At 38.2% G+C, this 23757-nt stretch overlaps 1 protein-coding gene across 2 annotated transcripts in view; it reads right to left on the reverse strand.

The window, feature by feature from the left end:
* Positions 1-23757, reverse strand: part of CDH8 (cadherin 8) — a 212148-nt gene that overhangs the window by 131630 nt on the left and 56761 nt on the right. Inside the window, exons 2-3 of one of the 2 annotated variants that reach the window (XM_050903802.1) lie at positions 3480-3570; positions 3124-3386 (exon numbers count right to left, since the gene is read on the reverse strand). In XM_050903802.1, coding sequence (XP_050759759.1) covers positions 3124-3386; positions 3480-3561 — 345 coding nt within the window. In that variant the 5' untranslated portion in view covers positions 3562-3570. Of the gene's footprint in view, positions 1-3123; positions 3387-3479; positions 3574-23757 lie in introns of those variants that run through there. The other variant, XM_050903803.1, reaches the window with a different exon arrangement.

Genomic DNA, 23757 nt, shown 5'->3' on the forward strand with positions numbered 1-23757 from the left:
TTTGAAGAGTGTGCAGTTGTGTTGAACACTTAAAATTCTGAAGAACAGTCTTTATGCCTAGAAGCTGTTCCTCCTGGAAAAACTGAGCAGCCTAATAAAAGATATTACGTATCTCTAAATCCTGTCTTGCTAAACTTTCTCTGTACTTCAGAAACTTTGGTATGAGATCTTTTTAATTACCAGAATGAAAGCATAGACTCTATATTCAGGCTTTTATTTAGAAAGTGATTTGTATTCTGTTTATATTTAATTAATCTGAATTTTCAGTTTGATTTTTCTGATATACGTTTCAATTCCATTAGAATCAAATGCTTCTACTCAGTGCCTTTCCACCCACTGACATGAAAAACATTATTTAAGTATCAATATTATTCTGAGCAGTTCTTAAGAGCTGAGTTTTCAGTGAGCTTTAAAGGTATATTTGAAAACATACACCAAATTCTGCTTGTGTGTATATTATTTCTGTTTGTGCAAAAAACTTATTTTTGTATTTACTATCTAGAGAACCTAATTACATGTTTGTACAAATCATACATGACCATGAAAAGTACCATGTACACTCTACAGTAGCATAGAAAGAGACACAAACTGCAACCAAAAGCTACATAATTAGATTTGCTTCAAGAACGTTCCCTTTGAAGCAATTAACTGTCAAATAATAAATTTGTTTGGCGATTATACTAGTACTTTGAACATGTAAAAAGCACATACAAGCAATATTGCCTCTATAATGGCACAAAAGCCCATCTATGTCCAGAAAATGCAGCAAATAGGTGGCATACATGTTTGGTATCATTCTCTCCACAATATTGAGCCTCTCTACATTAATTCACTATATCATATTTTACCGAGTGCTCTTCATTCAAAGTCGGGAGAGGGGAGGGGGAGGGGGCGGAAAAAGGAAATCAAGGTAAGTCATAGGGCAGAAAAACAGTTGATAAAGAAAGCCACAGAATGAAGGAGATACCCCAAGCATGCAAATCCTTTGGCAAGGGGCAAAACTGAAGGGTTGGAGGAAGAGTATAAGTAGAAAAGAGACGAGAAGGAACCAGGTAAGTGCAAATCTACTGTGAATTCTGAAAAGGAGGTTATTTTTAAATTGCAATGGATAAGAAACCAATGAGGGTGACAGAGGACAAAACCATAGCGCCCAGCTTCATGGAGAAGGAGAGCATTTTGCTCGTGACATTCTATACACCTTTAAGTTTTAGGAACAAGGATTGCCAAGAACTACAATTGAGGGAGTTGCTGCTTTATAGTCAGGAAGGGTTAAGAGCAGCTCTGAAAGATGTGGAGTACCTCTGTTCCCACTGACTACAGCAGAGTTTGAAAGCACCCACAGTACTTGTAAACCTTAGGAAAGAAAAATAAGTCAGAAATACGGATTATTTTTCTAGAGAGAGTGAAAAAATACAGACAAGAATTACAAGAATATTTTAAGCCATTTTCATGAATAAACCAAGGATTTCTCCCTATGGGAGCAAATTTCACTTTTTGCTTGTTTCCATCTATATCATGCAGTGTTTTAATTATGCAGCAGCCTCAACAAACAGATTGTCACAGCATTTTAGAGTAGCTAATTCTATTCAAAATGCCAGCAGAAGATGGGATAATGTCTTTATTGGTTTGGCTTAGTTTAACCCACCCACTTCTATTCACCAATAACCTGAACAATTCAGGATATTATATCCACCAAAAAACCCTAATATTGTAGAAATATTAAGACTTGGATACACCCTGAAAATCGAAGTACTACAAGGTACAAACTCAGGATTCTCCCCAGCTACTCAAAAGCAACTCAAAATGATTTTAAAAGCTTGACCAAAATATTCTAAAAAGAATAGGTTGGAGAAAATATTTTAAGATCTGAAATAAGCATATCACTGTCTCTCTGAAATTGAGATATGTTACTAACCACAGAAAAACAAACAAGAACAGATATATAATACCTGATATAAATGTAAATTAACACAGAGCTCAAAAGTCACTGGATATAAAGCTCATTACACCTTCTGACCCTAAGTTTCGACTGGAAAGTGGCTACACTAGGGAAAATATAGGAATGCACCTGATCCACATTCTCTTCAATAATAGATATAGCTATTGACAATTCTTATATTATACTATATGCTATTCATTTACCTAGAGAATTTCCAAAATTATCATGAAATTAACTGATATCCGTAATTTCTGTTCTCTAGAATTTTTTACTCAATTTCAGTAGCCAGGTAATATGACAATAATGTACCTGATTATTCAAAGGGAACTGAACTTTAGTGATAAACAATCAAGGTATTTATTACTGCTCACTATAGACCAAACATGCATTTAGGAACAGATAATTCTTTTCTAAGAATAATTCTAAAGATAATTCATTCCTGATGAATGCAGATGGCCCATGATCTCTTTTTAGAGAAAGTGCAAGGCTGATTCACTGACTGGGGGTAATACACCTAGCTACAGAATAAGCTAATACATGGCAACAATCAAAGGTGTAAGGCAACAGGCAAGCTAGGACACATAGAAAAACATGATTTTCCTTGTGTTATCTTCCTAACTTTGAAAGTAAACTACAAATTCTGTGGCAATAATGTTATTTCATATGTGTGCATATCAGGACCTCCCTATAAACTAGTACCTTGTAATTTGCTGTATATACCACATTTCCATTTTTGTTTTTAAAAATTCTCAGAGCATAAATAACTTCCGTGTAATCATACTGGAGACAGAAAATGATCTATAGGTGTAACAATCTTTTTGAATGAATGAATAGGAACATATTTTGAATGAATAGGAACATATTACAAAAAGCTGCTTTGGTGAAAATCTTCAGCTGACAGAGGTGAAGAGTGGTGACTAACGATATTAAAGAAAGGATGTGTACATGCTTGTGTATTTTTGTCAAACGGAATACGTATAATTTTGTTGTAAATAGCAGGTTAGCTAACCAGGAAACCATATGCTTGAAATGAGGTACTTTTAAAGCATAAATGTATGGACATCAGAAAATTTCAGAATAACAGAGCACCTCAGATATGAATTTCTTAGAAGAGTTCAAATGACTGAAGACCTTCACATGCTATACATTTACATACTGGGAGAAAAAAACAAATCTTGCCTTACCCGGCCAACTAGTATTGGTTCAGGTCCAGAAAATTCTTCTAATACAAACATTTGATTCCAAACCCAGCCTCTCTTGGAACGGTTCAAAACTCTTTGTTCTTCAGTTAGTCTTTTTAGTCCTGTACTGGATCCACTTGGTAGTACTTGAGATTGATTCATTGGAGCCATATAAATGGAAGGAAGGACAGTAATCCATAATATTATTAATGGAGTCCATGTATCCATAAGCATTTCCGTTAGTCTTTCTGGCATTGTACCACAAGCTACGCAAATCACCACAGAACTGAAATTATTATTTTGCTTTCCTCCAGACTGTAGCAATCCAATTCATCGTGCAGTACAGAACATTTACTTACAGCTCCTCCATGTGTTTACAGCACAGTCAACGTAAAAATAGCTTAGATTATAAAAATATGATCCATTGAGTTTTCCAGTCATTAAAGATTCCTGGTGGGGGGGAAAAAAAGAGGTCAAATCAGTGACTAAAGAGCTTAGGAAAGCATTCTGAAAGATCTTCTTTACTTTTACATCATAAACAAGCCATATTAGGTTTTAAATTTGTAGTACATAATACCAGTGCATATTAAATAGGTTAAAACACAAAAAAAGTGATTCTGTGAATTCCTTCATTGCCTGAAATAGTGAGAGAAGACCCAGAGAAATGGGTCACACTCAGGAAAACATTTTACTTGGAGTTTGCCTTAGGGTCTGAAGAAGCTCCTGGCCTTCTTACTAGCCTATACTTTTTATGTAGTCAACTATAAACACTTAGCATGTCAAATAATAAAAGTCAAACAAAATAATGTTCTTGCATACAGACTTACTCTCCTTTCCTCCACAAGAAAAAAAAAAAATTACTTCTCATAAGTGTACAAGGCTTCAGCAGTACATTTTCATTTTGGTAATCATCTAGCTGCAGCAGCACACAGCTTAGCAAAACCTTCACAGCCCAGCAGACGAACAGGACTGGTAAGTCCACTGTGAAATCCATGATCCCCAAACCAGACCACTACCAGAACCTAAGTAAGCTTATTTATGCACGTCTGCACTACAGGACTCTCAGTGTCTCTCACTTTCAGAGAAAACACACAGTCTGATTTTATTTCAAAGACGTTTTCCTTGAGGGACACTTGGGAGCATTTTGTCTTTCTTTCCCTACCCACCCTTTTATGTATTAGAAGGCCACATCAGGTTTCATCTCAGTGTAAATATTCCTTGCAATGGACAAGCAAGTTAACATACTAGGGCTTACTAATGCCACAGTGATTGGCAAAACCTGAAACGCAGCCATGGATCACTGAGAAAGATAGATGGGACATGGCTCAGGGAGAAGGGCTGCATTACAGCTACTCTAATGAGGCTGGAGTTATGTAACAAGATTCCTGATACATTTTCTTTGACTGATTCATATCCAATCACTCTCATGAGAAACCACTATATACAAGATAGGTAGAAATGTCTACTCTTAAGCTTACACTGTGTCCTAGGCTGGTTTTTTTTCCCACTTTAAAACAAGTTCCTAGTGTTGCACGTCTATGAAAATCTTGTGGGTTTGGGTTTTTTTTGGGGGGGTGGGTGGGTTTATTGGGGTTTTTTTTAGGTTCATACACACTCATGGAAGAAAATATCTGAAAACATGAATAACGTCAGTAAAAGTCAGCTATTGTTTTAAAAGCAAACAATGTAAAAAGTAATTTTTTTTAAACTTCAGTAATTGCCAAAGCAACTGTAAAATCTGTTGCATGAAAATCTGAAACTGTGAGAAACTTGTCTTGTTAAAAGGGGAGAAGAGCTGTTATCAAACTAAAACTCAATATCTCAAGTAGCATGGAAGAATGGTAAGCTAATAGCGCAGTGCTTTGACAATGCATCAAGAATGAGATGAATATCCATTACAGAAGTAACTGTGTGGCTTAGAAACATTGTTTAGGCCTCATTGCCGGCTGAGATGGAAAGAAAGAAATCACGAGAATACAGTATGCCCTTGCATATGTATTTCATATGCAATGAAATTTTGGGAAAAATGTGAGGCAAGCAAGAGAGGCCTTCAATCTCTTGGCATTCTCTCAATCCCAGAAAAGGGAAAAGGACGAGGCGCAAACGGTCTCATTGCTGATGGGAAGGGTCTGTCAAGTCACCCTCTGAAAACCCTCTCCAGTCAAGGGAATTTAACAGAGGTTACTGCTGCTGTTTTCTGGCACATGTTAAAAAGATAGACTTCCTTGGGCATGTTTGGTGGTAGAAGGTATCAAAAAGAGGGAAACAGCCAAACTTGCAATGAAAGCAGTTTGTTTGTATGCGATCCTTGTGCATATGTGAGTGGACTTGTGGGTGCGTGCGTCTGCCAGGGGACAGATTTTTCTGATTTCTTCAATGGAGCAAGAATTGAAACACAGTAGAAATAGAACCATAGTAAAACAGAGTAATAGACATCATCTTCAAACAATATCCAGGATTAAATTCAAAACTGGGGGCATAAACTGAAAACCCAACTTGAGAGTCCTTTTCTGTAGCTGAGTTTTCAGTTTTTATATACAAAGTGATTTTTGACCCAGAAAGAGAGACCCACCAGAAACAGAATAGTACGTTACACCTTTGTCCAAGAAAGCCTTAAAAAGAACCCAAGTGGGCCACAACTGACTTTCTTACTCTTCCAGTACAAATTGGTATAGTCCTTTTTACTCACAGGACCAAGTAATAATAAAGTAAAGCACTTTTCATATTCAAGAAGCTTTTTGAAAACAACTCCTAATTAATCTACACAGGCTGCCTTCTAAAAGAGATGAAATAAATGAGATAAAATAATATAATGATCACAGAAACATTTTTGTTTGAAGAAAGAACAGGATATTTGTTTTTCAGACTGCCACTCTGAATCCTTGGCAAGCCTTAAGTTCATTTCAGTGCATCCCTCCTCAGTTCCTCCCCCAGACTTCCTGCCTGTTACTCTTCACTTACTCCAATCAAATTTAGGTCCTATCCACCAGCACTAATGCATAAGATTCACTGTGACCTGACCGTCCTCACAGGAGCTCCCTATTCAGCAAAACTTTAAAGCAAACAAGAGTCAGAAGCACACCAAAAATTAGTAATGCACACACCATGTCATTAAACCTAACTCGATGAAATAACCCTGTGAAGAGTACAGTTACACAAGCTCAATGAATACAAAACTGCGAGATTCTCAAGTACCGACAGGAAAGTTAGGCAAGTGTTAGGCAGTGCAGGATAAAGAAAAAACCTGATGGGGCTTTTGCATGTATCTGTGTACTGCAGGGGAACATGATCAGTGTTTAACAGTAGAGCTGGATAAATTTCTTTACAGTTCAACCTAGACTGGTGGAGCCTTTTGAGATTTGAGAAACAGACTCTCATTTGGGATTCACTGCTCTATCAGTGAATTGTAGCATTTACTTTGTGCAATGCATGGAGATTGTACTGTCCCCAAATTTCTTTACCAGATTTGGAAATGAATTTTCTTCTCCATTCCTGGGAGCAGAACACCTCTTATATGGCTGGGAGCTGATGGAAGGCATTATTAAATACTTGGCCCTGCAATTTTCATATTGGCCAATATGAAAATCAAGAAATGCCTGGTAGTTAAATTACAATCCTCTAGATTAGATGTGTAGGAGAAACTGATACAACTCCTGAATCGGACTACTATGATATGAAAAATCCACATGTAAAGGGAGATCTGGCAATCAGGGAAGACTAGCAGGTGAGGTACAGTGGCATTTTCCCTTCTTATATTATGCCAGGGTCTAAAGAAGTGGTGAGTATGGAATGACAGCAAAATTATTCCAGTGAAGCCAGAACTACCTTTTGCTAAGCAACCAAAAGAGGACAAGCACGCAGCCCTTAAGGAGCATATTTCCACCCTCAAAGATTTTGTTGCTGTTAACAAAAGCATAATTTTTGCTTTGAATTTCCACGTATTCAAATGGCCTTGGGCTGTTTTCTTTAACAAAACTTCACTGTTCTAAATGGTTTCCCTGTATAGAGTATGATATATACAACTACAGATACAACTCTAATCCAGCAAAGCTGTTTACAAAACAGCTTTAGTTCTTCACTCATCCCTGAGAGGGGAAAGTGATATTTAAAATATAAAGAATTTCTTTAAAGTAGCAAATAGATGAAAGAAAATGAGACACTATGTCAGGTAGCAGAGATTCAGGTAACTGTCTTATGTTTCAAAAACATAAGATTGTATTCATAAATTTGGTTCTCCATGCACAATCTATAGAAAAAGACAGATAAGGCTGAGTGGTTTGTTTTCCACTTACTGTATGTGCTGGTATAGTTTTAGAAAAATATTATTCTATTAACAGGAACACACGTCCCGGAGCACTACTCGTACAACTCTAGGCCATAGAGTGCATAAGTTTTATACAAGTACAACACAAAAAGTGCTTACAATGAAGTAGAAGTTTATAACCTAACACTAGAACATAACTAGCACACTAACTTCAGAAATTAATGTAATATACATTGCAACCTCTTCTGGAACTAAAATCTATGTAGGTTACTTGTATGAGTTAATTGCCTGCATAAAGTTAGAGCCAGGTATGACAGTAGATAGTTATAGTAGATATACTAACCGATGACAGTTCTCACTTTGTATATGAGTGGTGGAAAGCTTTATGATGGCTAGCATCTCTGATGTAACTAATTTTGCTATGATTATTTTAGAATCATCTTGTAGCCTTAAAAGGTGACCACTGGAATGCAGTAGATTTGTTAAGAAGTTTAATCAAGTTAATCAAAGTAGTTAATATATAAACTTCTTATTGAAAAAGAAGCAAAGTAAGATCATAAAAAGCTTTAAAAAAATTAATTTATTTTTAGGTTTCAAACCACAGAATACCTATCTGGTCAAGTAAACCACTTTATTACAATGCTAGTGCATTGATTTACACCATGATCTTAGTTTAAAAGATTTTAGAGCCACTCTAGCATTTCTTCACGTAAAAGACACAGAGGGTTGTCTTACGAATTGCAAGAAAGGTTTTTCTTTATTTTACTCTGCACTTATCTTATCATTCATAGTGATGATACGCAATAGCTAAACCCTTTGACCTCACTGTTTCATTAGGGTGGATTTTATCAATTCCTAAACAACTGTTATTAAGGTAAAAAACCCCTTGAAGTACCAGTTTATTTAAGTAAGTTACACTAGAGATGCCAGCCAAAAGTTGGTGATCTTTGCCTAAAGCAGGTTTTTTTTGGTACAATTTTCACAATCTTTTGTATTTTGTACATTAAATGACCCCTTCAGCATGCGTTCAGAAGACTAATATCAAACTGCCCACAACATGAGGAGGTAAATGATACATAAAGGCAATGGAGTTCTAGTGAAAGTGGTTTAGATATCTTTATGCATAATCTCTACCTTCGATGTTAATTCAATATAAGCAAATCCACATGACAATACAAGCGGCCTTGAATAATTCATGAGAGGCGTTCATTTACTGATCACCTAGAGAGTGCCAACTAGCCCTGTGCGACAGCAGGCAGATAGCCTGTGCATTCTGCATGCTTCCTTTGGAACCTCGAAATTCCACCTGACCCATGTGCGCTTTCGTGTCCAGAAGAATGAATTTAATTTAATTTCTGCCAGAAATAAGGATCCTTATTCCTGCAAAACAGAACTATGTGTAATAGTTTTAACATAGGTTAGGAGAATAAAATAGGAAGGTTAATCAGGTGTCCTTGACAAAAATTTGCATCTTGTGACTTCCTTTATCTTAAATTCATTAAGCAACATGAGTTTCTCTTTACACCATCACAGGTTTCTCACAGCTTATGATCATTGCGATCCATTTTGGCAGCCTGTACACAGGTATAGGTATTTTGTACCTTTTAGCGTTCCCTTTGTTAACATCCAAGCAAATTCCTTGTTATTGTTCAAATTATTGTTTTTTTCTTCTTTTTACCTCTGGCCATTTCTCTCCTTCCTGTTTTTTTTGTCCGCACAGTAGCTACAGTATCTTTTAGGGTTTTTTTTGGCTTCACACTGTTCTTCCTGTTCCTTAAGCTCTTTAGGTTTACTTTTACTACTGCAGGTATTGGCTACACTACCACTTATACTTCCTAGTCCCATTTCTCAAGGATTCAGACAGGGTCCTTTTCCATCAATAGCAGCAACATGATGCAAAGCCTTCCCACGGTGGGAAGCACAATTATCTTTCCTTCATTGATCCTCTTTTGGCAGCACAATAGAGGCTTAAGTTTTCAATAGGAAACATATAAGGCCTTAGCACTCCAATCTCACTTGTAGGAATGATTCTTACTCATAAGAGAACTGCGGCAAGGATTTTAGTTTGCCATTAAAGCAGAACAAAACTGAAGTCCATCAGAATAGAACTATCAAGATGCCATAACCAACAAATAATCATGTCATTCTTGCCTACATAACTTTGCTACATACTCACTCTGTTTCCAGTACATATCCATTATATTGTACCTGAACTTGATTTTAAATTACCTTGAATAAGGCAGCATTCTCATGTTTCTGCTGCAAAGGACTAAGTACTTCTTGCCATAAATAATAACTATTATTCTTCAGTGGATTACTCATTTGTGTAAAGATTACTCACATACCCCCAAAAAATTCAAATTAAAAAGTAATTCTCCACCTTACTGCAAGATGAAGAGGCGCTGAAGTTGTAATCAGAGATGCTACAATGGCAGTAGCTAAGATCATGCTTACAGCGCCCGCTGCAAAGTGCCACTTGCATGCCCTGGCTAGACTTTACTGCCTCTTATCTGCCAGCATAACTGTATGTGTAGTCACTCCTTAACCCAGTTCTGTCAAGATGATCTTGTTAACTTAAACACTTTTAATAGTAAGGTGTTTTTTAAACCAAATCATTTTGACAGAGCTGGGTTAGGCCATTGCTTATGCTATTCTTTCACCAAAAGCAATTTTAATTTAAGAGGTTATTGCCCCTCCCGCCCCCGCAACACACCAGCTGCATGTTTCCAATAATTCTTCTCCATTCCCATTCCTTTTTTCACGGCAGTTTACTGTCCCTGCAGTTGTGCTATTTGCAAGGCAACACTGTGAGCCAGATCAGTGAAATGTGGTTTTAAAAAAAATTGCAACAAAACCCTGTTTCAAGAAGTCTTTTCCTTCAAGTTTATAACCCAGATCATTGCACTGATCTAGTTTACAGCATGGCTGCACAAGCAGTTGCATCAGCACAACTGAAGAGCCTATGAACTAAGGGACAACAACAGAAAGTTTTGAAAACAGCTGTGCTGCCAAAGAGCATATGAAGTTTGACTATATGCTTTAGAGAGCAGTCAGACAAATAGTTGAATCAACAAAAGTGAGTGGAGGATAACTTCTGGAAAAGAGGCGAGAACAAGCAATTAGGGACAGTGAAACTACATAAATAAAATTGATGGACTCCTAGTATATAACCATAGCAATCTGATGCAGTTCTGTTCATTGATGCTGGCAGATTTTAGGGATGGAAACCTCTCCCACCGTCTCAGCTGCAGCCAGGCAGCAGTCAAATATGCTGTTCTGAGGACAGCCTCCGTTAGGAGGGGAACCCCCAGTGATCCAGACCACAAGCAGCACACGCCACTGCACAGCAGAGACAGGCTGAAAACAGCAGCGAGGCAGCAGCCAGATTCTGGGCCACACATGTTCTAGGCATTGCCCCAAATCATAATTATACTTTGTAGCTGCTCTAAATTTCACCAACTAACGGTGATTTTAAGGGACTGTTATGTCACCTGGAGTTAACTGTAACATAGAAAAGCATTATCCACATGTCCTTTCCTTTGGCCAAGTACCTGAAATTTCATAGGAAGAAAAATGAGATGGGAAATGTTACGCTAACTCTGCTATAGCAACAGGGTGACATACACTTGAAGTACACTTTGTGCTGTCAGAGATGTGCAGGAGAGGATCCTGCCAATACAAGTGCAAATCAATTGTCCAAGTTTATTTTGACATATGACATGTGGCAATTTGCTTATGGCTGCTTGGAGAATCAAAGGCAGTTATGGAAAGAATTACTTATTTCAGCAACAATGGTAACAGACACTACCTCTCTCTTTCTTTTGGTCTTAGATGTTCTGTCCTACACGCACACACACAGTAACTCAATGTGCAGAGATATACCACTTTATTTTTTAAGCTTAGTCGTGCATTGCTACTCTTTACAATTAAAGATATCTGAACAGTTCTTTAGGTTATTAAGTGAGTTCTTAAGCTTGTATCAAATACTAAGGGACTGTTTTAAGTACAGTGTTCTGTGCTTTGCATCGGACGTGTAGCTGATGGAATCCATACACTTGCACTGAGGAAATACAGACGTGCAGAAATACACATGCAAGTACAGAAATCCAACAGTTCCTTCAGTATTTAGACCTTTAACATTTATTGGGGGATTTATTCATCTATCTACAAGATTATTATTAGCAAAAGCAGGTTACTTCAGTTTTAGGGGTCTGTTTCAGAGGCAAAGGGAAGGAAGGGTTAGAAAAGCTTTTCTAAGATAAATTCCTCTTCCTTAGTTTCCTTACTCTTTTGCTTTAACTAGGAAACACCATGACTGGCGTTCTCAAGTAGAGATGAGGCTGCTGCAGGATATAGGTCATTACACAACTTGACTAATGCTTTAGGATAAAGAGAAAATGATGTGTACATCACATTGAAATATATCTTCTTTAATCAAAGTAATATATTGTAACAAATCGTCCATTATTCTGTGATTGCTTAACATGATACTTTATCATATCTATAAAGTCTATTTTATGTTAGCGACTACTTAAATCTTTTATACTTTTTGGCAAATATTTACTTTCAGGAAATCCTTTTTTTTAAAAAAAAACAAAAAACAAAAGAGCATCCTGGCCCTATGATGTCATGCTTATTGTTTAACTTCTATTGGAATCAATAGAATTTCTTATTGGGGATATTTTTGTTACTCTTCAATAGTAAAATCAACGTGGGCCAACTTTAAAGCTGCCAAGGCTCTGACACTTTATATACAAAGCTGTCAGTCTTTCCAAAGTGTTTGCTACAGAACCAGAATGCATTTAAAAAACCACCAAGTGTGTTGTTAGCACTTCCAAACTATTTTTTCTACTTTATTATTACTTACATGGTGTAGTGCTCAGGAATTCCAGTCATGAATCCAACTGTGCTACACATTGTACAGATACAGGACAAAGAAACAGTATGTGCTCCACAGTTTGCAATTCAAGTAGTATGACTTGTTTGATTGCATTTCCTCTTCAATGAAATGAGTATCTACAACATTTTAGGGCTGGGTTTTTTTTGTTGTTGTTGTGGATGTTTTTGGTGTTTTTTTTCTTTTTCATGACAGCTCATACCAAAAGAATAGGCATTAAAATGACAATATAGCTGTTTTAGATCTACCACAGAACAAAAGGTATTGCAAACTTCCCTTTCAACCTCTTATACTTAGGAAAAAAAAAAAAAAAGATTTGGGTTTGGGTTTACAGGAGTCAGATACTCCACTGATGTGTGTCAAAACATCACTTCACCTCACGCCATTGTGCTGAGAAGCTCATGATGCAGGCTCAAAACGGAGAGGAAGAAAGTAAAAATCTGTTTGTCAAAACAGTCAAAACCAACCAAGACGGTCCAGAAACTTAAACATGACAAAGATAGTTGTATCTGCATTGTTTTCATTCTATCATAAGAGGAAGAAATGAACTGAAGTAATTTTTACTCTCTACAGTCCACTGACTAAAGCGATTTTCCTTTGACTAAAATAGAACTGCATTACATATACATTTAATAGCTTCAGCTCACGCCAGCCTCTTCTCTCAAACCAATGCTCATTTTTACGAGGGTGTATTACATAATTTGAACACCTATATCACTTTTAAAGGGGAGAGGAAAAAAAAGCAAGTTGTGCATAACATCAAGAGAGCTCATAAAAAGGCAAACAGATTGGCCTGTGACTGAGAATTAGGTGTTAACCATGCTCTGCCTAGGGCATCGTTTATCATGAGAGTTTCAGCAGCTGGGATGTGATTATCCTGTTCTTGCTAAAAAATGTTTAAATATTAATAGAGCACACAAATATCTTGCTTTCTGGGCTCCTTTTTCAGTCTTTTTTTGATATACAACAGAGCTTTCATTTTCATTGGTTTTCTTTAAAGAATATTAGGTATTCTCTACATAATTAAACAAAACATAATAATTCAGGAAAAACTCACAAGTTTTCCTGACATGAATTCTGATTAAACTAAGAATATAAAATTATGACTGGTCATCATGATTTAGTGAAAGCTATATAAACTTTCCAGCCGTATGCATAAATGTGTGTGTACACATTTAAAAAGGAAAATGTGAACATAACTGGACTTTTCTAACTACATTCAGTATTTCTGCAGTAAACCTACTCAAATCTTTTTTGCTGAAACACATGAAATTAGAAGTGAAGGTCTTTAATTTTGCATCATTGAATTTGATGGCAGTTTTACCATCAACTTAAATGAGTTGTTTGGAAAGAATTAGGGTCCTCCAACATGAAACTTATTTCTTTTGCAGTTGCCAGGTTGAGGTTTTTGTTTTGGTGGTTTGGTTTTTTTTTTCCATTAGTTTGTTTAAATCTAACTTTTGGAAACGCACAAAAAAAAAATAAAGCCCACAGACTAGAATACAAACCTCAATCTAAACTTCAGCGACATTAAGAATGAAGTTGTGATGATCTTTTACTTAAAAGGCAATCTTAACTGTTACATTTAATCTATAAGAGAGGTTCACATCTGAAGTGTTGCTCAATTGCAAACTCAATGAATGAATTGCACTACCTCTGAATGCATAGAGTCCATTTGCATTAGTATTTAGGGGCTTCAATATAATGATTTTTATATATATATTAAAACCCCATAAAAATATAATATACACACATGCATATGATTATGATAATCAGTGACTGCAAAGGAAACGGATTTAAATAGTTGTCCGAGTTCCTCAAATTAGGCTGAGCATTGCTTCCCAGGAGTAAGCTACTTCGACCGAATGTACACCATATTAGAAAGTTGAAACTGTGAACTAATGACTGCCAAGATTGACTGCTTTCATAATGTTTTGAACTCCCACATCCAGTTGCAAAGACCTGAGCAAGATGCACTGAGAAACACCTTTCTGTCTATGACTTAGGCACTGCAGGGTACAGTACACACTTTTCATGGAAGGTTTCACTTACATCTAGGACTGGTTGACATTACTAATTTCAAATCCAAGCCAAGGTGCTGATCATTCTCAATTTGAAATGATTTTCACAAGACACATCATGTTCAACACCTTGGAAAGTCAATTCTATGAGTATTATCATTGCAACTCATGAATAAAGGCTACTCTCATGACTAAGGCAGGTAGAAATCAGTCTCTTCCCTAGAGTCAGATGCTTTAAACTATCTGTTGGTAACTGAACTGGTTCAGAAATCATCTTTCCTTTTCAGCTTGCACTTACCACTTCAGATACCATCAGTACCCAATGTTATTAATATAGTTGAAATGTCACTGTGTTGACGTTATTTACTTGGTTGACAAAATGAGAAATGTGCTGAACAGATTCCAGAACAAAGGGTCTATCAGGGGCGGGGGGAGGCAGGGGTGTATATATACACACACACACACACACTCGAAATCTCAAATTAGACTTTATTTTCTTCTATGTCTATCTACTGCTCAAATAGTTATGTTCAGAAAGCTACGAAGTGAGCCACCTTTTCTATGGCAACAACACTAAGAAAAATGTTGAGTTTCCATCATCTAATTTAATTCTATTGATGCGATCTTATGGTAGCGACGATGCTTAAAATGTTCCAAGCTCAGAATGCCTTAGCACTGAAAGAATTTAGTCTGTATTATTTTAAACTCATAGTTGAAAGACTCTTATGATACAACTATAGTGTATACTGTAAGCACACAATTGTCAGTATTAATAGTATATCCAAAAGGTCAGGCTCTAATAATATCAAGATGAAAAACAGAATAGAAAAGGAATACTGCTAAGATATACAGTATCTCATGCTTATTGGATATGCTATAAAAATACCTGTTTATACTATGTAGGATGAGCAGTTGCTTTCTGTTACAGAGTATGCATAATCATCACTTAGAGATACACAGCACCAAGAGCTTAAAGTACGCGTTCGTATTTCCTTCTTGTTCATAAACTGAGAGGTCAGTATTTTTTCCCCTTGAAAGTCTCTCAAGTTTTGGAAGTGAAATCACTTGTATGTATCAAGGGTCAAGTGGGTGGGTTCCAGGCCCCTAATTTCAATAAGTGGCTGAAAGTCCCAGCTAAAGTCTGTAGGGCACTTAGGTCTTCTAAAATGAAGATTTTAAAAGATGAAATCTGCAACTGTATGAGAAGAAACAGAAAGAAAATTCAGGAAGTACTTCAAGGGGTAATAGACCTAAATCTATAGCCATGGCTGACTGTGTGTTCTTACTTGTAACAGTTCTATATCCTGAAGAAGGGAGCACAAGTATATTTTTTCTAGCGAAGATGATGCAGCATATCTTAACAGTCATAGAAATAAAGTGTCCAGGGATCAATTAATTTATTTGGCAAAGGTGCAGTATTATTGGAAAAATTCTGAAGATTTCAAAATGACAAAAAAGTGAATTCAAATCTGATTGTGGGACTACTTCCCCCTTTACAACTCTGTTTTGGACTTCAGTAGCAGGAGCTGACGGGAATGACAAAAGTATATTGAAAAAGCACTGAGTAACTTCATCTAAGGAGGATTCTACCTCATCTCAGAGATGAAAACTTTTTTTTTTTTTTTTTAAACAAAAGGTGTAAAAGGAGTAGATGTCCTATACGGGGATACTTCTTATTAAAACCAGCTGCATTTGTTAAGCAGGCACATGTACTACTTATTGATTTTTTCATATTGAAGAAAATGTCCAAAGTTAGTTTCTTGGCTAGCAGCCTGCTCAGTTAACAAATTGCTCCTCTATATAACTTAAGAAACAAACTTTTATGAAATACTTCAATCTCCAAGGAGACTGAAGGCCCTCAGCTTACAACTATGCACGGAAATCAAAGTTCTTTATAGTCAGGATGCAAGTTTTAAAAAAAGAAGGGAGAGTTAATAAATAGCAAGCCTAGGAGGAAGCTAGCAGAAAGCTGTGCTCATTCTGTGTGCAGTAAGGTAGAACAATAAGGCTGAATGGATGAAAACCTTAGACTAGAATATCACATAATAATCACTTCCCTTTCTAGGGTTTTTCTGTCGCAAACATTCATACAATTAGGCTGGGAGGTGACGCTACAGAGAGCTTTTGGGTTCTGATGTTATCACATTTTATGGGTGTGAAATTTGATAATTTCACAGGTACGCAAAATACTAACTTCTTCTAGCAGCTTTATTTTATTTAAGACAGGTAAAATGTACACTAGGGTAATATTTCAGTCTTCTGTATGTATTTATTATTTATTTATATTTACTGAGAAGCCTATTGTGAAGTCTCTTCTTGTTCATAACAGTCTGGTATTGAACATAGAGGAGGAATATCATTCATACAAAAGTACTGCATATTTCTCTTTATCCTTATTGCAGAGAAACTCTTGAAGAATTCCCAAGAGAGGATGAGTGAAGTTAAGAGGATTCTTTATCTATAGCTTTGGTAGTTATCAGCTCTATTCTTTAATTGAAACTGAAGTGAGCAACTGTTAGCTTCCCTTCTATTAAGCACTAACATGGTAGATTTGAAACAATAAACAGTTAATGTTATTTGATTTCTTACAATCAGCACCCCCCAAAAAACATCTGGCTGTGATAGCCAGAGACACAAATGGCAAGCCGTTTATGCGATCAAGTTGGTTGTTTAGAAGTGTCAGCCTTTATGGAAGTTGTACGCGTATTTATTCCTACTTTCAGAGGAAAGAAAGACAGACTCGTTTGCATGAAACGGAGTGTGTGTTTGTGCCTGTCTAAAAGAGAGGAAGAGGGAGGGAGAAGTGAGGGTATAGAGTTTGATACCTGTTGGCAGCATGAGCAGGTTTGTGTAACGCCGTTATGTGCCAGGTTGGATTGATTCCACTCTATTTAGTCTGGTACTAAACGCAAACTGTTTGAATTGAGACAGATTCAAGACATGGCTGAACAGCAACGAACCACAAAGGAATTCCTGCCTACGTTAAGTGGTGTCACCTTCATGGCGGTAGGCAGTGTCTAAATAAGGATTTGAATTAATCTCTTCTATAATATCCACATAGAAACTGCCATAGGCTTTCTGTGCTGAAGCTTTGCAGTGCCTCCCAGGCTCCCCAGCCAAGCACCATACACAGGTCTGATACTGTCTACCAGGGATGCTGTCTGACAGCTCGGGGCTCCCAATTGGGATGCTGCTACCCAGCAGATATTGTAGCCAAGCAGAATGTAAGGACGTGTTACTCCTCTGCCTTCTTCAAAGAGAAGATGAAGCATTTAGTGGAACAGCCAGCTTCAGGGGTCGACAGACTTCTGCATTTCTTCTCCGGGAGCCTTGGCAATGATGCAACTAACAAGTGACTGGAGCTAAGGGGCTTTCTCCCTCTCCGAAGTTTCTGCTGGGTGCATTATCTGTTTAGTCAGCCAAAGAAAGGGAAGGAAAACAACTTGTGGGACAGGGATGACTCCTGGCTAGTTATGGCTAAAGATTCATTCCCATCTCAGCTTTTAAGAGGAAGAGCAGTATTTCTGGGATGCTTTCCTCTCTGAAAGTAGGAAAGGAAGCTATCATACCATTCCTATTTATTTATTTATCTAGGGGGTGCAAAGCTTTGGGGGGAGGGAAGCTGGTGAAAAACCAGGAGGATTTCCCCCCCTCATGGTTCTTCCAGCCTCCTCCTCCCTCATTTACATATCTGGCTGGTGGGTGATTTTTATTCTCAGCACGAAAACTGCAATCTATTTCAATGCATGAATGCAGCCCTGCATCAATTCAACACAGTGAAATAGCCCAGAGATTTATCGTACTAAATAAGAAAACAAGAAGAAGAAACCGGTTCTCCAGCCTTGGAAGCAACCCTCTGTGATCCAAAGTCCTTCCCAATCCTTTAAAGCTGGGGGGGGGAGAAGGGAAGGAAAAAAAAACAACCTACCCCAAAAAAACAAAACAGGAGGAGAAATAGCCACACCACCACCCCCCCCCTCCTCCCAAGGGAATAAAAAAAAAAAAAAAAATCCTAACTAGCATCCCACGACATTTTCATTATCAGGAATTTCAAAACATCTGACTTGATGAGCCACTATAGTTCAGCCTAATACCGCATCTATTAACGAGGAAGGCACTCACACAGTGCACCTTGCAAGAAGACAGACACTAAGTCAAAAAGAAATCTACAGAGACACAGCCCTCTGCCAGCGAGACATAAATAATATTAATAAAATGAATACTCACTCTTTCAAGGACCAAGGAAGCTGCTTGCTGACAGCCACTTCATGCACGGATTGAAAGGGTGAGGTAAAAAACATTAGCCAGTCCCTGTGAACAGGCAGGATTCTCCAGATTTTCTTTTCATGCTCTTTGAGGGTGCTGATGCTGGAGGAGACGCTGGTTACTTAGCTTCTCGGGTTTCTGTGCCTGCATGCTAAAGTGCAGTTATTAATTTCTCCCTTTGCACAAGCCAGCGGCAGCAGCACGTCTCCAGGAAAGCAGGGATATTCCAAATAAATCCACTAATTCCGTGTCTGAGCGCTCCAACGTGCCTGCCTGCCAAATGTAACTGTGAAGTGATGTGGAAAAGTGAGCTGGGAGCCTCCCCTGACAGCTCTTATTGGGCTGATCTCGGAGGCAGGTCTAGCGCTTGGAAATTCATGTAAGCAGCTTTGGGTGGTGGTTTTTCCCCCTCCCTCTCCTTCGCGCCCCCCTACCCCGCCTTTAACCCGGTAAGCACACAACTTTTCCACAAACCGCGGAGCCACTCGTTCCCCGGAGCCGTGGCAGGCGCCCGCACCGCCAACTCCGAACCGGGGCATTTCCCTCAGGCCGGGCGGGAAGGGCGCGGGGGCGGGCGCCGAGGCGGCACCCGCCGAGGGAGGGGGGAGGCTGGCCTCTGAGGCGTGAGGCCACCGGGGAGGCGCCCGCCGGGGCCGGGGCGGCGGAGCAGCACGGCGGGGCTGGGACGTGCCCGGCGCGCCGGCAGACGGGCGGCGAGAGGGCGGAAGAGCGGCGGTAACGCGCCGCGGGGGCAGAGGGCGCGGGAGGCGGCGGGCGAGGAGCAGCCCCCCGTCCTCTGAGGCGATGCCCGCCACGAAGGGGCGGCCGGGGCCGCCGGGAGACGGCAGCGGCCGGGCTGCCGGCACAGCGGGTCGGGATCGGGGCATGCGGCGCGGGGAGGGCGGCAGGACCCCGGAGAGGGCTGCGGAGGGATAAGGAGCGGGCGGGAGGGGCAGGAGGCAGTTCATCTCCGTGACAGACGCTGCGGGAGAGACAGTCGGACGCTCCGGGGACAGGGAGGGCATCCTTTAAAAACCCTTTTCCAAACAAACCCCAAAGAACTGCAGGTATTTAAATTTTCTCCTGTACTGTTTTAAAGCCAAGGGTGGCAATCAAATAAGCAGGAGCCTGCACCAGCCTAAACACAGAACAGAGCCAAGACCTCCACCCAGCAAGAGACGGCTGAAGGGCAACCGCGGTACAGTAAGTTGTTGAGCATCGCCCAGTTTCCAGGTCCTCTTTGTGACTGACAGTGCTGGTATCCTGCACAGCCCCAGCTTGTGAAGTGCTGGAAAGAGGCTAAGGGACCCTAAGCACTGAGTATCCTCAACTGCCTTTGACTTTTAAGAGCTGAAGGTTCCTCATCCCTTCTGAGGGCTCAGCACGGGTCCAGGCAGGGCTGACAGCAAAGTGCCCCTGCAGAGGGCTAAGGAACACCACAGCCAGCGCCATGTGAGAGGTCAAAGTGACCCCTTTGCCCACCTTCTTTATCAATTGAGTTTGAGTTTTCTTCCTTTTTATGCTGCATGTATTATCTAAATGTATTATATTTAATAATTGCATACATCATAGCTCTAAATGTTACCACCACCTATATTTTTTCCCCAAGTTTAATGTTTACCAATAGAGAAGGGGTCAGTTTTGTGCTAGGAGCACAAGGTATAGACATGGTCAGGTACAGACAACTCTTAAAATGGAGGACTGATTCAACACTTAACTAGTACTGTTGTAGAAGCTTAAGTGCACTCAGTTCTATCCTCATTCTCCAACTTTCCTTGACCAGTATTATGTTATGTTTAAGATGAGCATTCAGTGTAGTTCTGTATTATTAAAGCTGGTTCATTGCTCAACTTTATTTTTAAATGGCTGGTCATCTTAAATTCATTTATATAATCTGAAAACCTTTTAACCTTAAGCAAAAAATAAGATGACTACATTGTTGAAGATCTATCTAGGATTACAGAAAGTGGACCCTAATATTCCTCTATACAGTAAGAATACCATATAATTTAGTTTCATGATTGTTAATCTTATTTTTCATGCTGATACTATGTGTGCATGCACACATGTAACAGTGAATGAGAGAGACCTGCATTTGGAGCTCTTATGTGCTTCACTATTTTAACTAAATGCAAGTTATTGTAGCTAACAGGTGCATTTCTTCTTGCACAAATATTCATTCTGAAAAGTCTCAAACTCATCAGAATGTAGCAAAATGTACCCAGAATTTGACATTTTTCAAGGGCAATGAAGAAACACCTAACTATTTATTTGCTTTCCTCAGCCCAAACATTTACTTTCCAAGCTGTGAGCCTGGGATGATTCCTTGGAGAAGGATGGATATAAAATACACAATACTTACTGGAAGCAGGCAGAAAGCCTTGAGGGAAATACAAAACACTTTGCAGTGCAATAGATAACATCAGAAATGTGACTTCCCTTTACCTGGGGTTCTGCTGAAGCAACAGGTATTTTTCTCCCCCATTCTTCCACCAACTGAACACCACAGTGAGAATATAGATGCTGTCACAAGGAAACATGAGGATGTTTAGCCTGTCTTTACTCCTGGTAATTAATGACAGTTTTCAAACTTTTTTTTTTTAAGGTTTCAGTAAGAGTAGTTGCATACCTTGTTTTTATTTCTATTAAAAATACCTGATGGAAGCAACCAAGAATAAAAATTCTCACTAGTAAGAATGGGTTAGATCCCTCATGTCTGTGCTTTAAACAGGCAGTACAGTTGTGTGTGGGAAGAAAGCTAATGGTAGAGGTTGCACCTCCAAGTACAGCTTAAAAGTTTAGTTTTTGTTTTGATTTCAACCTTTGGCTTTTGCCATTTGTTCTATGTGACCTTTCTTGCAGTTGGAAATTACTGGGGCAAATGCTATGCTCTTTCATCCTCAAGTTGTTGTAGGAGAGGGTGGTAAGTGTCTTGTTAAAATGGATTATGTCATCCATGGATTCCCCTGCTGGAAAGCCTTGCAGATGATGGTGTAAGTCTAGACAGGAAGAAGTGTATGGATTAATATTTAATTTAAAAATAATCTTGGAATAGCAAAGGAACTTTCTGCATCCTATCGAAATTAAATGATTTAATGATATTTATCATAGTGATTATACATACACACACAAAATATCACATTGCACTGATGAGTATGCTGGCTAAAAATTGTTTCCTCTTAAATATCTTAAATACATATTATGAGGAAGATAATTCCTCTATCTCCTAAATGATCATTTCATTTTTTAAGCAAAAAGCAGCTCTGCCTCCAATTGAAATGGGATAAAGATTTTTAGTTTAATAACTGTAGTGAAGAAAAAAATCATCTGCAAAATGTATGTGACTGAATGCATCCTGGATCAAACTGGAATTCAATTTTTAATATTAAATATTTGTACCAGAAAAAAAAAGAATTATACAGAAGCATCACAAAATGCATTGGTTTGTCATGTGGGGGGTTGGTTTTTTTTGTTGTTGTGGTTTTTTTTTTTGGTTGGTTGGTTTTTTGTTTGTTGGTTTGGGTTTGGGTTTTTGTTGTTTTTTGGGGTTTTTTTTGCCTTTTTTGTGTCTTTTTGTTGTGGGATTTTTTGGTTTCTGTTTTTTTTTGTTTGGTTGGGGGTTTTTTGTTTTGGGTTTTTTTTGTTTGGGGTTTTTTTTTTTGACTGATTGTGACTCATCGGGGAAAAAATTAACCTCTGCTTGGAAGAGAACCTGGAGATTTTCTTCCATATTACTTTGCTTTTATGAGTAAGAAGGATTAAAAACCCAATGTGACTTCTCATTCACATACAGGCAGGAAATATCTGTCTATCATCTAAAAATGTGTGGCTTAATGGAATTCAAGCATCTTTTCACCCTTTTATATTTTTGTGAAAACAGTTGTTGATTATCATATAATTCTTTGTTCCTCAGCATTGCAAAGCAGTGCAATAAACTGTTTTCTGAAGACAGAGAATTTATACCTTACTGCTTAAAAATATTCAACAGAAGTGACTCAAAATGAGCTCTTAAGGGGCAACTCAATCACAACACAGCCTTACAAAGGCTGCTGCTGATGTAAATGTTCAGCGTCATCTCATTTAAATAACAATGCAAAAGTCAGGAACTTGAAAGAGGTGGGGAGGAGAGTGAAGGGAAGCACGCCTGGAAAAGAAACCACTATGTTAATTCCTCATATTCAGATTTTATTCCATCAGATCACCTAGTAATAAGATATTTCCCTCAAAGTATCAGTAGCTGATTTCAGTTTTTAATCGACAATATAAGGCCTGATCCAAAATTACCTGAGGTTAATGAGTCCAATGTGAATTACTTGATCAAGATAAATGACTTTACTGCAAGCTACTTTTGCTTACAGGGATTACCACTAGCATGCCACTTCAAAGTAATATTAATAATATAAAATTAATAACTGATCTGAAAGTTACTAAAGCAAGTTTACAGAATAGTGGTATAAGCTATCATTATTCTATAAAAGCTTTAAATAAATTCAATGCTGTTTTCTCAGGCAATATCCAAACACTCTACCTAGTTTGTACCTTTTGCTCAAGTTATGTGAGGGATTATTCCTAAATTTAATTTGCTTTGAAAGGCTAAAATTCATATTCCATAAACTAAGAAGAAACAAGAAGACTTAAGTCCAGAACATTTCTGAATAAAATATGTGCTTTTATCAGTTCACTATGCCAGTACAGAGACATAACTACCTTTAGAACATAGGTTCTTATCACCATCTTGCAACCTTTAAATCCTGCTTGTATACAGTTATCACAAGTTGGTTATGAAAAACAATGATCCCTTGTGTTTGGGAAGTCACTGAAGACATCTGTAACTTGAAAGAGTTCCATTACATAACGCTTACAACTGATACTATAGATTAAAACAAAGGAAATGATACAAATGGCCCATGAGATAAAGGTATATGGTTTGGGGTAGGTTTCTTTTTTTTTTTTTGTACTGACAGAAACTCATGGTTTCATTTTAACAGGGAAAGCTAGAAACACTGAGAAACTTAAGTGAGGAATTTGCAAAGGAATGCTAGATCTCCTTAGAGAGATCAAAAATGGTTAAAATTCAATATCCAACACTGGAACAAAAAGCTTGAAAAACCCCACTGACGAAAAAACAGACCATAAAGCAGCAGCATCCCTAAGTGACAAAAATGATTCTCAATCACCTAAAAATACTT

Source organism: Gymnogyps californianus, chromosome 12 (genome assembly GCF_018139145.2).
Source record: "Gymnogyps californianus isolate 813 chromosome 12, ASM1813914v2, whole genome shotgun sequence".
Lineage (NCBI taxonomy): Eukaryota > Metazoa > Chordata > Aves > Accipitriformes > Cathartidae > Gymnogyps > Gymnogyps californianus.